Source organism: Neodiprion fabricii, chromosome 3 (genome assembly GCF_021155785.1).
Source record: "Neodiprion fabricii isolate iyNeoFabr1 chromosome 3, iyNeoFabr1.1, whole genome shotgun sequence".
NCBI lineage: Eukaryota > Metazoa > Arthropoda > Insecta > Hymenoptera > Diprionidae > Neodiprion > Neodiprion fabricii.
Genome location: NC_060241.1, coordinates 31280750 through 31296733, shown reverse-complemented (window position 1 = coordinate 31296733; position 15984 = coordinate 31280750). Strand labels below are relative to the sequence as shown.

Here is a 15984-nt window from a genome sequence, read left to right as displayed (position 1 = left end):
TCTCTTTGGTAACGTGTATGAATTAAAACGTTTCACGTACAGATATTTATTAAGAATTTGTAAAATTGACAACCAAATGGCTGATATGTGTACAAAATATATGATGCCTTGACCGTCATTACTTTGTTATTAATATATCGTAACCTCAGATTCAAAATAAGCTTATATGAATACAAGAAACTGGAAAATAATAATAATAAATTATGACCAAGAAATGAAAAATGTAATACTGCAAGAAAATATGTCCTCCTGTATGCGAACACACTATGAAAAGAAGACAAAACTGAACTAAGTCACCGTTTTACCTTTATGCTATTCTATCGCAATACATACAAGTTTTATTTAAGGTAATATGGGATACTGTGATATATTGTTGTTCTTTATTTTTTTTTTTCTCTCTTTTGGCACGCGTTTTGTTTTAATCTATTTGCACCTAAAACTATAGTATAACTGTCATAATACTAAAACAGCATATCACAAGTGGAAATATGTTAATGTAATGCATAATTCGTAAATCGTTATATACATGAAAATAAAACTGAAGGTATGTTTTCGATGTTGACAGTAATGGAACCTAGGGGGGAAACTTTTTTTCTTGTTTTTTTTTTAGCATTGTTTCAAATAATAGCACCCAAGTATTTTTAATATTCGTAACTCCAACCTGTAACATCGTTCATGACTTGAGATGTTACGAAATAATCTACATTCCTTTTCTTTTTCTTTTGTATGCATAATTTTATTTCTTTACATATTCAGTAAAAGATATTTCTTAAATAATCTTTGTCATTTTTAATTCACTTTAAGTTGTTATGACATTTGAGATCAACATCATTGTGTGGTAATGATACAGTAGCAAAAAGGTAAAAATTGTGATGATTTGGAATAAATATAATGTATTGCGATAAGAACTGCGTTTATACTGTTCTAGTTTATATCTGCTGGAAAGTATATCGATGTGCAACGGAAAGGAAATTATCGAATACCAAAGAATATAATATGTATGAAAACAAGACAAAAGAAGGACAACCGAGAAGAAAACGTAGATCACCGGTTCACTGCTCAAAGAACAGTCTTCATTTGCAAATTTAATTCATCCTTTCATCTGGATTCAGAACTTTTGTTAAAAGCTATGTGATATTAAGCCTGGATGCGCAAAAAATATATTTAACTCTAATAATATTGCTGTTCACAATCTAAATCTTTTCAATTTTAGAATACGAAAATAATAATTTATTATCAAAATGGTGATAGGTGGCACGGTATAATATCGTATAATATTAACAGATGCCACTAAGTAGCTTGTAGAAGGCTTAATTTGCTCAAGTTATTAATTTGCTATTCATTATTTTTTATGCTTCGATAAAAAGCTTTTTATTTTGTGATGTGCTGTTAACTTATGAATAATGATATATAAGCGTACAGATTTCGGGTTTTCGCTGAATATTTTAACTGAAACCACCGATGAAGTGATGCATTGGCAGACGGTTATTTTTTCAAAAAATTAACTGCAGAAGGATAACACTATTTTTAATCCCCACACCCACACACACATATACATATACATAGTATAAACGCAGTTAGCATATTTCCACCAAAAAAACTTGTTATTCCCAGCCAAGCAATATTTTAGTATTGCTTCTTTGTTTTTGTAAAATAGAGACAATAAAGGAAACAATTGAAAAAATTACTTGCAGCATATACATGATTTCGATAGTGAAACTAATATATCTTTTGTGCAATATCTGCACATACATACACAAATTCAAGTTAAATTGTACACATTATTGTGGTTAGAAGAAAAAAAAGTGGTAAGTAATGTGGAATTCGATGATTCTTGATTAAAATGATTAAGTTATTGTAGTAAAATTGCGGCACATTCAAATACGCGACTTTTTTTGAATTTCGCTATTGAAACCCGGAGCTAGCTCCTATTGAAAAAATTGAATACATGCATGGCATAAAGGTACAAAAAGATCTGGGGTCAATCAATAATTTACACTATACAGTTTCTATGCTTTCAACGATTATTTCAAATTACCCGACTATGCTACAACATTATCGACCTACACATTTAATTCTAGGTTTAGTACCGGAACTCTAAATCAGAAAAAAGTGAACCCTTGAGGGTAAAACCTAGTAATAACGCTGAGCTTATCTTATACTTATTAATTATCAACCGATTCATTTGTTGGGCTCTTCTCTGTTACAACAGAGTTCACTTTCGAAACTACGTTTAAACGCAAAGGCGCGTACATGGTACGTGCACTGCATTGTGGGTATGGTAGAGGTAATTCAAGATGGCAGCTGCGGCTGTATAAAGTGGCGATCTCTGAGAAAACGATGGAATAATAATTGTGTCTCTACTTTTCATAACTGACTCTTTAGAGACGCAGGTTGAATCTTTGGATTGTAGTGTAATTGGACTATAATCGTTATCAGAATACACGCCTAATCATGGGCGATAAGAGATACGGTCTTTCGGTAAGTAGACTATCCACTGCTTCCAGCTCGTACTATTTATTTGTCACTGAAATTTAGTACTGTGTTTTAACCACTCGATATAAAGTTGCAGCTCGTGTACTGCATTATTACCTTTGAATTTTTGACTATCAGAACTCTCTGACGATACATCACATGAAATATATGTGATAACATTTTTTTACCATTTACCTTTTTCACATAACCACGCGTCTTCAACTGTCATATGTAACTTTATTTCATTTCTTAAAATCCAAAGAATATTCATTTATTACACTGTTTCGAATATTTTGTTAGCAGTGTATTGTCAAGGTGCTCGGAAAACAAATACTTAGATACTAAATTATGTGTGATAACATTTAAATGATCCAGTTGAGATTGATTGAATTTGAACTCCGATATTGAATGTAGTATCAACAGTGGAACTATCAAGGCTGTCATTATATTAGGTATTTTGTGTAAATAATTTAAATAGTTACTTTACGATTTAATTATCTTTCAACGTAAGCATCATGTAAGTGTACATTATACTATCAGACAGATACTTGAAAATACTTGAAAAAGAATGATGGATGTTTCACGCTCATCTTTTGTTTCTGATTGTTCGCTTCAGACAGAAATTACAATTTTAAATTACAAAGCCAACAATCCTGAAACGGTTTTATGTGCTTTAGTATTCTCTGTAATCATTTAAAAAATGGACACACCACTGACATTGACCATCATGAATTACTGTACTCATATATATATATATATATATCTGTACAAATTTTTTGTTTTATACAGAAAGAAGAGATTGCAAAGCAATTTATGTTACCAGAAAGGAAGAGTAAAATTGCAACGTTACTAAAGCAAGATGGTCAAGCTTATTGCATTTGTCGTAGCTCGGATAGCTCCCGTTTCATGATGTAAGTTTTAATTCTTATTCTTTGAGTACATTAATAACGAGATGCAAGTTGCCGATAATGTAGTCACTGTGAGTGACCTCAATTGTCTTCAATTATTTCTTGTCCCTTCAAAACATCTATAGTTAACATCTAAAGTACCCGAATTCAAATTTCTGAATCAGTTACTGCTTAAATCACGGATTATGAGAGGTAGATTTCCTTTAAATGATAGATTTGCACTTAAAGATTTTGATACATTTTACTATTTCATCCCTACAGCAGCAAACCGAACTATTTTTAATCGATCAACTTATCTAGCAGATGTCACTGCCACGAATAGAATAATTCTTAATCATGTCACTTTTTATTAGACATTTTGTAACCAAGATTATACAATTAATTATAGTGGATGTGACGCTTGCGAGGAATGGTACCATGGTGATTGTATCAATATTACAGAAAAAGAAGCGAAACATATCAAGCAGTTTTTCTGTGTTGTAAGTATAATATGAATATTTGTCAGAGAATATGTTGTGTAAAAATTGAGATATTCAATCTTTTTTTAGACAGCATATTGAGGCAGTGAGCAGTTTAATACAAAAAAAACAGATCATTTCACAAAACAAAAATTAAATTAGAAATTTTAAGTGAATATATGCTTGATCTTATTCTTCTCTGTAATTAAAAACAAATCTTGTCATTTCATTTCTATTCCAGCGCTGCCGGGAAGAGGACTCGACACTTATAACACGTTATAAACCCCGTAGATCTGAACAAGATGATCATAAATACAAGAAGTATAAAGAGAAAGAAAGGGCTATTCGATACGAATACGACGCTCCTTGGGATCCTACTATTGTGAAGAAATCTTCAAAACGTTGTGGCGAATGTTCGGGCTGTCTACGCTCAGAAAACTGCGGCAAATGTGATGCTTGTAGACACTTGAAAAAATTTGGTCCTTCTATCAGGTTGAAGTTGAGATGTATCCAGAGAACGTGCAGAGTACTCGGTGCACCACCCAAACCCTTGAAAGGATATAATAAAGGTTCAAAACCAGGTAGAAAAAGGAGAAGGGACTCCAGCAACGAAAGAGCTGAGCATTTGGATCAGCCACGGCAATGTTACGGTCCCGCATGCACAAAACAATCTCGACCCGGTAGCAAGTATTGTTCAGATGAGTGCGGAATGAAATTGGCTACGAATAGAATATACCAGGTACTACCGCAGAGAATTCAAGAATGGTCATTAACATCCTGTGTTGCTGAACAAAATAATAGGCGAGCATTAGAGACGGTTAGGAAACAGCAAAATGATGTTAGAAGGATCCTGCAAGAATTGGACAAGCGACATTCGGAACTTGATCGTATTTTGGAAAGGGCTAAACAAGCTACTATTGATCCAAAAACTGAAGTTGACGATTTGGATGATACGGAAATGAGCATGTACTGTATTACATGTGGACACGAAATCCATTCTCGCACTGCCATTAAACATATGGAAAAATGTTTTAACAAGGTAATTGCTTACTTTTTGTGGAAATTTACTGTGATTCCATACGCTTGAAAGATTTTATGATGACTCGGAGTGCCTTATATGAATTGTTGAACAATAATTTTCTTATTAAGCCAGTTAAATAATTTTTCATGTCAGAATGAGTTTAGATATGGAGATAATTAGTTACATGTCACTTTACGTAGTTAAATACCATAAAAGTCTAAGGATTTGTCATAAACAAAATTGTTATAAAACATTTTTACAGTCCTACAAAATATTTGAATGATGACATTAATAATATTTTTCAACGACCTTGGAAATTTCTTAGTGTAATGTGTAATATGAACCCCAAATAACCAAACTAGAAGTTACTGGGTTAGTAACAGTTCAGTTAGAGTCTACATTTATTTTTCTAAAATATTCATGTACTTGTTTCAGTATGAATCTCAAGCATCATTCGGATCAATGTTCAAAACACGTATTGAGGGTCAAGTGATGTTTTGCGACTTTTACAATCCTATCAATCGAACATATTGCAAACGATTGCGGGTCTTATGTCCCGAACACTGCAAGGACCCGAAAATAAGCGAAACTGACGTATGTGGTTGCCCATTAGTCACAAATGTGTTTGACACTACTGGTGAATTTTGTCGTGCACCAAAAAAGAGTTGCCTCAAGCACTATGTATGGGAGAAACTGAGACGTGCTGAAATAGACATGGAACGAGTGAGAGAGTGGTTGAAAATAGACGAATTGGTGGAGCAAGAGAGACAAATCCGTTCTAACATGGCTACGCGAGCTGGTGTCTTGGCCCTGATGCTGCATTCAACATACAATCATGAGTTAATGGAACAAATGACGCAAGAACAAAGTAGGGAACAGATTGAGGCAATGGAGGAAGAGTTACAACGCAGATATAATACCCAATTCCAGAAACAGCAGACTAAAAATTGAACAACTCTTAACTATAATCGAATGGAATGTAAAAAACTTTGTGAACCAACGATAAGTTGTGTGGTTCCATTATATAATTTTCAGATTGTTATACATAAATGACTAAACAACAAAGTCATGTTATTTCAGAGCGTATTGATAGTTATTGTAGGCAAGATGAACCTGTTCGAACGGCCAATTTTTCGGTAATACAGTGTTAAAATAGAGACTTGCTGCTCGTTTTCGCGAAAGGAATCTGTTGCGCATAGTCTGAAGTCGCTACGTACAGGAACATAGCATCCGCAACACGGAAACATTCTCACAAATTCCGTCGCGTCTTCGTAGCTGTCGAGCCTACCAAGTTCTATTTGCTGTTCTCGTATTCCTAAGAATCCAATTTACGGAAAAAGGTTTCGCACGTCCAATATAAAACAATAAAATCTTGCTCCGATTTGGAGGAAGTTACTGGCAGCGATTGTAGACTACGCGCAATCGATTCCTCTCGCAAAATCATGTAGACATCGTACGTCGATATAATGACTCCAACATTATTGAAAATCGCCAAAATTTTCACCAAAAATCCAAAGGGATTAGCTTATTTTTTTTTTTCACCGACCGTAGTAGCTCAGATGCTAACATTCGTGACTGCGGAGCGGGAGGACTTGGTTTTAAATCCCCGACCTATCAATTAGGTTGATGAATAAGAATTCTCGACCTCGTATATAATCTATTATAGAATCTTAGTGATCGGTCAATTAAGTAACCGTATTTTTAGTTAACGTTTCGACCCGGATATGGGCCCTCCTCAGAACGATTTATTTATTTAACTGTCAAGAACAACAAAAAGTTTTTTTTAAAATAATACTAGAAGTACAATCAGACATTAAATATTGTAGGTGTAATACTCTTAGGGCTATTATATATTATTGGTTGGTAAGAACAATTTGATTAATTGAAAAAAGAAAGGCTTAAAGTGTTATTTACCTTTTTTTATAAGTAAGTGGACTGAGATGTAGTCGAATTCACAATTTACAATTGGTGGAGACAATGTTCTTTGAGTGACGGTAGTCAGTGTCAATCTTCTAGTTATTTTACATGTAGGAGTTAATAGTTGGAAGTCATTAATTAAAAAGCTTAAAGAACTATGTTTCTTCACAGTCAATATGTCATTGTGTTAAAAGGTTTTTAAAGAAGGTCTTTTTAGCAGTAAGATTAATTTGCAAAGTGTCCAAGAAATGGAGGTAGGCTCTTTATGACTATGTTCCACATGTCTAACAAAAATTATTGTTGGTTGAACCGATTGGGTCAACAGGTGAATAACGACTGATGGGAGAAACAAATATTATCCAGAGTGAAGGTGAACCTAATATAAACAATTATACAGAAAAACAAAAAATATTTTGTGAAAAAAATGATGTAGAAAAACTGTGTTATGGGGACAAAAATTTTGTGTATCTAGTTAAGGTTAAACAATATTTGTTGTGTGGGCGGAGATTAGAGGTTTGTAAATATTACTTAAATGTTCAACATCTTGTCTAAGATTAACGGAATTGGTGTGACCTACAATGTTGCACATTTCTAGTAATAGTCTTTTATAATAATTGGGTTCTTCACAAAGGATGTTTGTATTGTCGTAGTTAAAAGTATGTTGTTTATTGATACTATGTTTTGTTAGAGCGGTGTGACGTTCTTCAATCTCATGTACATTGCGTTGATGTTCTTTGATTCTGGTGTTAAGTTAGCGGCCAGTTTGTCCGATATAAACTTGGTTGCACCGAGCCATCAAACTTTCTAGTACAGAGTTCCAGGAAAAAAATCTGTCGCTCATATACAATATACTAAGATGGAATGATTATCCTCATGGCCTATTACACAAACATATTAATAAGAGACGCACCTACATCAACAACTTACCTGAACAACTTACCTGACAATAATATTGACTCTGCTCCCGCAGACGATAACAATAGACCTGCTACTACATATATTCCCATCCCATATGTATCTGGTCTCTTTGAGTCTTTGAACTGTCTATTTGCCAAACATAATGTCAAGTTTGTTGGAAAAAATTCAAAAGATTTACAATTAGTTTTTGACACGGGAAAAGATAAGATCCCCATTGGCAAACGATCGAATGTTGTGTATAAAATACCTTGCAACCAAGTTTATATCGGACAAACTGGCCGCCAACTTAACACCAGAATCAAAGAACATCAACGCAATGTACATGAGATTGAAGAACGTCACACCGCTCTAACAAAACATAGTATCAATAAACAACATACTTTTAACTACGACAATACAAACATCCTTTGTGAAGAACCCAATTATTATAAAAGACTATTACTAGAAATGTGCAACATTGTAGGTCACACCAATTCCGTTAATCTTAGACAAGATGTTGAACATTTAAGTAATATTTACAAACCTCTAATCTCCGCCCACACAACAAATATTGTTTAACCTTAACTAGATACACAAAATTTTTGTCCCCATAACACAGTTTTTCTACATCATTTTTTTCACAAAATATTTTTTGTTTTTCTGTATAATTGTTTATATTAGGTTCACCTTCACTCTGGATAATATTTGTTTCTCCCATCAGTCGTTATTCACCTGTTGACCCAATCGGTTCAACCAACAATAATTTTTGTTAGACATGTGGAACATAGTCATAAAGAGCCTACCTCCATTTCTTGGACACTTTGCAAATTAATCTTACTGCTAAAAAGACCTTCTTTAAAAACCTTTTAACACAATGACATATTGACTGTGAAGAAACATAGTTCTTTAAGCTTTTTAATTAATGACTTCCAACTATTAACTCCTACATGTAAAATAACTAGAAGATTGACACTGACTACCGTCACTCAAAGAACATTGTCTCCACCAATTGTAAATTGTGAATTCGACTACATCTCAGTCCACTTACTTATAAAAAAAGGTAAATAACACTTTAAGCCTTTCTTTTTTCAATTAATCAAATTGTTCTTACTAACCAATAATATATAATAGCCCTAAGAGTATTGCACCTACAATATTTAATGTCTGATTGTACTTCTAGTATTATTTTAAAAAAAATTTTTTGTTGTTCTTGACAGTTAAATAAATAAATCGTTCTGAGGAGGGCCCATATCCGGGTCGAAACGTTAACTAAAAATACGTTTACTTAATTGACCGATCACCAAGATTCTATAATAGACTATCAATTAGGTCCCGAACGGCAGTTGCAAAAATGTAAGACGGGTCACGCCGTTCAGGCACCGCACCGCTTTCCTGGTCGGTGATTTGGACTCGGGTCCGGCTACACCTGGACAAGGTTTTCGGCAGTTTCCCTTGTCCATCGTGCAAATGCGGCTGTTTCTACTACCACTGCCAAACCCCTGCTTGCTCTTTACTTTCTCTCAATAATTGCAAACGAAATTATGATAAATAAAGAATTATTATTATTATTATTATCACTTTTTTTTAGCAAAAATTTTCCGTCAGAATCGATTCGTACGACCCTTTCTTGACTAATAGGATCCCCAAAAAAGTCATTTAACAGAGCAAACAACCAGCAGCAAAGAGATTACCAAGGATTGCAAGAAAAGCATTGAAATGGCTTAGGAATAACAGCGAAGAAAATAACAAAGAGTATACGAGGAAATTTATTTATTAATTGATTGTAAGCGACTCAGGACTGCGCTAAACCGATTCCCCATTTAAAGTTGCGGAGATATATTGTATCGGAGAAGTAATTCCACCATTCAATATCGGCCAAATTTCATCTGAAAAAATGCAGAGGGGTAAGCCTTCTTTTTCCTACGATTTTGGAGCGAAAATTTTTTGGGTCAGAACCGATTTAAATGACCCCCTCCAGACTCGTTGTACCCCAAAAAGTGCAAAAAGTTTTTGTTCCATTATTTATTCCTGGACTTCATCGAATAGTAACGATACAGTATTATATATATCATTTTTGCAGAGGTACATACATTACACCTGCACGCAAGCCGGAACATAAACTATACTTAAAAACTACAATAATAACTATCTCGTATAACATTATATATATTCTGCTTGAGGTCATTTATATTGCACATTTTTGCCTTATATAATAATCAGATGTATGGGATGTTCAATCATTATTCGGAACTTCTGTTTGTTTTCCATGTTAATACTGATTTCGCAGCTTGTGATTTGTCTTCCTCGCCTCTGTGAATACCCATTGCACATATAATGTTTTTCGATCGTGAGTTTTGATTCGTAGTTCACAACGAGTCGAGACTGTCTGCATCGGATTCCTCTCGCGAAACAGTGATTTAAATAAAGTATCGGTACCAGAGAGAAGAATGTATACATACGAGTAGATCATATATAATAATAGATCAGATGTGATAATGATGTAGAGACCAAAAAGTATGTATGTATATGCGGTCCATGTACGATATTAATATATGTGATCCATTTACGATTAATACATGATGCATGCTATAAATTTTATAATTTTCCGGGAGACAAACTAGATTATCTACAATAATACGGCTATAAGATGAAAATAGAAGAATTATTCATTTCGGAATGGGATTCTATTCAACACGTGCTCGATGTAGTACGTGACATTAATATTTATAATTATTCTAAGAACTTTTCATTTGCTCTCTCGATCTTGAATTTTCGTAGGCACAGAATCGAAACGCTGTTTTAGCTAATCGCAAGTGAAGTATCTGCGTTGCGTACAGGAGCGGAACTATTTTTCGAAAAGTGTTTGTATGGAAAAAAATTCAGAGTAACTGTAATACATCACGGATGCGCTAATTTCGATCGAGATGAAATGGATGCTCCGTGTATGAGACAGTATTTAATGCAGTATCCTGATTTAAAGATCTGAAAAGGTGACTTGTAGCATTTTTTTTTTTTTTTTTTGTGATAGGGAGAGAGAGAACGAAGCTTTTTAAACCTACGAGTGTATTTTAACACGCATTTGAAAGGTACGAGCAAAAATTTTTATCATCCGACTGTCGCAGAACGGCAGCGTTATTAGCTGACCCGTTAACTCAAGAATATATCTTTAGTCAACGGCTGACCATCCAAGGGCCTAGCCGCTTGAGTCTAAAATCGGTAAGAAAGGTAAAGTGCGTATTTCTTGTCTGATATGTAAAACTAAAATCCTTATACGTCATATCATATCATACATAGTATTGAAGTTCGAAACGAAAGTTTGGATGTCGCATGTTCAGAAAGTGACGTCACCCAAAATTTTTTTTCTCTTGTCGTCATCGATCTGTAGTAATCAGCTAGTCAAATTTCTCAGTCTGGAAACAACCGCGCGGTAGAGCGGACGTCTGAGAATCGCGCTCCGCAGATTTCGAGTACCGGGTTCTCTACCTCCTGGATCCTGCGCTTCGGATCCGCTTCCGGGTGCAACTCGTGTTCCAGGACAAGTGATCCGTAGTTTCTACGCTCCAGGTCCGCTACCTGGTGAAACTTGACTTCCAGGACAAGCGCTCCGTAGTTTCTGCGCTCAAAGTCCAATACCTGCAGGAACTCGACTTCCACGACGAGCGCGCCGTAGTTCTGGCTGTCTAGGTCCTTAACCTGGTGACTTTCGACCTTCAGGACGAATTTTCCGTAGATTTGGCTGTACAGGTCCGCCACCTGTTTGATCTCGACCTCCAGGATAAGCGTTCCGTAGTTTATACGCTCCAGGTCCGCTACCTGGTGAAACTCGACTTCCAGGATGAGCGCTCCGTAATTCTGGCTGTCCAGGTCCTTGACCTGACGACTTTTGACCTTCCGGACTAACTTTCAAGTTGACAAGTTTGATAATTAAAAACGTCATGTTTTGTACTATCAAAACAATATGCATGCCTCAGATAACATTTTGAATCGGAAAAAAAGCCGAACGACCAGGATCAAGAAATTGATATTGGTAAGTGGTTGGCATAGTATACATAGGAATACATGACGATAAAGTTGTTCAATTAGAGCTAAAATTGCTATGCGTAGTGTTTCAAATCTGTCAGTACTTAGCTGATAGTTCTGTGGTATTTTTTGACGAAATTTATTGTCATAAAATCACAATACGTTATACTTACGCGCACGTTTAAACGTGATTTGTAGCACATTCACGAAGACAGTGTTCATTCTGTATACTGTGAAACAAATACCAGAATTTTTTGGGCAGTCATCGCAGGTCACAAAAACACAGTCACGAACTTCAAACATCATCTATAATTGAATTGGATCCACATACGGATGTCACATCCAAAATGCCTCCACAAGGAATCTACACATCTTATCAACAAGCAACAACATCAACACCAATCAGTATTTTTTTAAGAAACCTGATGATGGCAAGCGGGGTCCTGCCAAAACGTCGTAATAAAAGCTACATTTCATGAATGGAATCTTGGCATCATTGACTGTTACAACCAACGAAAATTTAATAATATTTTTGACGTGTTCTAATACTGAAAATATTTATTGATATTCAAGGTATCACCCGAGGTGGTTAGCGGTGGTCGTTGGAGGAGGTTGGCGGTGGTTGGCGGTGGTCGCAGGTGGTTAGGGGTGGTTGCGGGTGATCGAGGTGGACGAGGAGGAGGAGGACGAGGAAGCCGAGGAGAACGGGGATTTCTGCATGGCGAGCGAAACACATTTATATATTTGATAGCAATTGTAATTATATTTTTTTTTAAACTTATGCTTACAATAAATTATATTAATTCATTTCTCGCGCAAGCTCAAATTCAGTAGCTATCACCTTACTTTTTTCTTCATTTTTTGACCGAAAGATATTAGTCTCAGATTCGATTAGTATGACCGTTACACTAATTGGACCCGCAGGAACGCAAAAATCGCACAAAAAAGAGCGTAGAATCAGCAGCAGAGGAACTACTAACGGAATCTTCTATTTGTTGTCCGCTACTTCTGGTGCGTTCTTTGCAGCGTATTGCAACTGCGTCGAATCGACTTCTCTCAGTAAACTACGTCGATGTACCGTATGAAGAGATTAATTTCAGCACTGTCCAAAATTCACAAACAACGGATAGAAAAAAGCTGACGAGGTCTACCTTCCTTTTTTTCGAGCGGATAATTTTTCGTCATGAAATCAATTCGAACGATCCCTTTCCAGACTTATTGGAACTCTAGTATTACAAAAAGGTATTTGGAGCGTCGTGGAACCAATACCTGAGAAGATGCGAAAAAATTACGGAAAAATTCCAGTAGGTGTTACTCAGTTTACTCAATGTTAGGTATGACAGTAATACAAAATTACATATCTCGAATCCTGCGGAGGTCCATTGTAGCTTTTAGCATTGTAGGTGCTCAGACTGGAACCCAAACTGCGCTTAAGAACAACATTATTGACTATTTGATACAACGTTGTTCATATTCTGCTCGATGAAATATATATCGCAGTATCTGTTCTATATAGAAATAACATACTAGGTATATCTATGAGAATATTATTATAGTGATTATTGTTATAAAATCATGAGTATAATGTACTAGTATGACATGATAGATTTATAGTATTTGGAAACTTGGTAAAGTAGTATACACTGACACCTGAACACTTGTACTAGATTGAATAAACTGGAACTGGAACTTTGTCCCTACGAGTTTGGGATTTTTCTTTCACACCTGTTGAACCTCAGAAAACGCAGCGACAAGAGCGTGGTATAGACAGGAAAGAAATAACAAAGTAGAAAGCACCTGCTAAGAATTTCGAAAACACAGAATCTCGTTTATTAGCTGTAACTTTTGATGCGTTGATCGCAGCGTATTGGGACTGCGCCCAATCGATTTCTCTCGCAAAATTACGTCGATATAGTGCGCCAAAGAATTGTTTCCAGCACTTTTCAAAATCGCGGAAATTTTCGCCAAAAACACAAAGGGGTTAGCCTTACTTTTTTTTTGGGCAAAAAACTTTTGGTTTCGGATTCGATTTGAATGACCCTGATCTGAGCAATTGGACGCTCAGGAACTCAGAAAACGCAGCGAAAAGAGCGTAGGACCAACAGGAGAGAAATGTCGAGCGAAAAAGCACCTGCTGAAAAATGTCGAAAACACAGGATCTCGTTTATTGGCTGTAACTTTTGATGCGTTGATCGCATTGTATTGGGACTGCGTCCAATCGATTTCTCTCGCAAAATTACGTCGGAACAGTGCATCAAAGAATTGAGTCCAGCATTTTTTTAAATCGTTGAAATTTCCGTCAGAAGTCTAAGGTGGTTGAGTTGAATTTCTTTCGTAATTTTCAGAGCAAAGAACATTTCGACTCGTTAGCTGACTCGTTAACTGAAAAATGAATCTTTGGTCCACGCCTGACGATCGAAGGGCCAAGCCGCTTCAGTCTGCAATTGGCAGGAAAGATAAAGTGTGTATTTCTTGTATGCAACGTGAAAACTAAAAGCATTATACATCATATCATATCATCATACATCATACATCATACATCGTACATCATACATCATCATACATAGTATTAAAGGTCGAAACCAAAGTTTGGATGTCGGATGTCCAGAGAGTTACGTCACCAATTCAAAATCAGCTAGCCGAATTCCTCAGTCTGGAAACAACCGCGCAGTAGAGCGGACGGATGAGAGTCGCGCTCCGCAAATTTCGAGTACCGGGTTCTCAACCTCCCAGATCCCGCGCTTCGGGTCCGCTATGTATTTCGAGTACCGGGTTCTCAACCTCCCAGATCTCGCGCTTCGGGTCCGCTACGCGGTGAAACTCGACCTCCAGGATAAGCGCTCCGTGGTTCCTGGTTCATGTTTACAATAAATTATTTCAATTCGTTTTTCGCGCAACCCCAAATTCCGTAGCTGTCAGTCCGCTAATAAAATTTCTCGACTTCCAGGATAAGCGCTCCGTGGTTCCCGGTTCATGTTTACAATAAAGAATTTCAATTCGTTTTTCGCGCAACCCCGAATTCCGTAGCTGTCAGTCCGCTAATAAAATTTCTCGACTTCCAGGATAAGCGCTCCGTGGTTCCCGGTTCATGTTTACAATAAATAATTTCAATTCGTTTTTCGCGCAACCCCGAATTCCGTAGCTGTCAGTCCGCTAATAAAATTTCTCGACTTCCAGGATAAGCGCTCCGTGGTTCCCGGTTCATGTTTACAATAAATAATTTCAATTCGTTTTTCGCGCAACCCCAAATTCCGTAGCTGTCAGTCCGCTAATAAAATTTCTCGACTTCCAGGATAAGCGCTCCGTGGTTCCCGGTGCATGTTTACAATAAATAATTTCAATTCGTTTTTCGCGCAACCCCAAATTCCGTAGCTGTCAGTCCGCTAATAAAATTTCTCGACTTCCAGGATAAGCGCTCCGTGGTTCCCGGTTCATGTTTACAATAAATAATTTCAATTCGTTTTTCGCGCAACCCCGAATTCCGTAGCTGTCAGTCCGCTAATAAAATTTCTCGACTTCCAGGATAAGCGCTCCGTGGTTCCCGGTTCATGTTTACAATAAATAATTTCAATTCGTTTTTCGCGCAACCCCAAATTCCGTAGCTGTCAGTCCGCTAATAAAATTTCTCGACTTCCAGAATAAGCGCTCCGTGGTTACCGGTTCATGTTTACAATAGATAATTTCAATTCGTTTTTCGCGCAACCCCGAATTCCGTAGCTGTCAGTCCGCTAATAAAATTTCTCGACTTCCAGGATAAGCGCTCCGTGGTTCCCGGTTCATGTTTACAATAAATAATTTCAATTCGTTTTTCGCGCAACCCCAAATTCCGTAGCTGTCAGTCCGCTGATAAAATTTCTCGACTTCCAGGATAAGCGCTACGTGGTTCCCGGTTCATGTTTACAATAGATAATTTCAATTCGTTTTTCGCGCAACCCCAAATTCCGTAGCTGTCAGTCCGCTTATAAAATTTCTCGACTTCCAGGATAAGCGCTCCGTGGTTCCCGGTTCATGTTTACAATAAATAATTTCAATTCGTTTTTCGCGCAACCCCAAATTCCGTAGCTGTCAGTCCGCTGATAAAATTTCTCGACTTCCAGGATAAGCGCTACGTGGTTCCCGGTTCATGTTTACAATAAATAATTTCAATTCGTTTTTCGCGCAACCCCAAATTCCGTAGCTGTCAGTCCGCTGATAAAATTTCTCGACTTCCAGGATAAGCGCTCCGTGGTTCCCGGTTCATGTTTACAATAAATAATTTCAATTCGTTTTTCGCGCAACCCCAAATTCC

General features: G+C 36.5%; 1 protein-coding gene across 2 annotated transcripts; it reads left to right on the top strand.

The window, feature by feature from the left end:
- Positions 1–1935: 1935 nt before the first annotated feature.
- LOC124178798 (CXXC-type zinc finger protein 1-like) lies at positions 1936–5927 on the top strand. 2 transcript variants are annotated; one of them, XM_046562454.1, is made up of 5 exons: positions 1936–2481; positions 3265–3386; positions 3772–3862; positions 4083–4880; positions 5298–5927. In XM_046562454.1, exons 1-5 carry the CDS (start codon positions 2455–2457, stop codon positions 5811–5813), a joined length of 1554 nt encoding a protein of 517 aa, XP_046418410.1. In that variant the 5' UTR covers positions 1936–2454; the 3' UTR covers positions 5814–5927. The 2 variants fall into 2 exon arrangements, with proteins under 2 accessions (XP_046418410.1, XP_046418409.1); XM_046562453.1 differs by lacking the exon at positions 1936–2481 and having other exon boundaries at positions 3043–3386.
- Positions 5928–15984: the final 10057 nt, after the last annotated feature.

Coding starts and splice junctions, on each gene's coding strand:
- LOC124178798 (XM_046562453.1), top strand. CDS start 3,142: ATGTGCTTTAGTATTCTCTGTAATCATTTAAAAAATGGACACACCACT. Junction 3,863..4,082: donor TCAAGCAGTTTTTCTGTGTT/GTAAGTATAATA, acceptor TTTCTATTCCAG/CGCTGCCGGGAAGAGGACTC. Junction 4,881..5,297: donor TGGAAAAATGTTTTAACAAG/GTAATTGCTTAC, acceptor TACTTGTTTCAG/TATGAATCTCAAGCATCATT.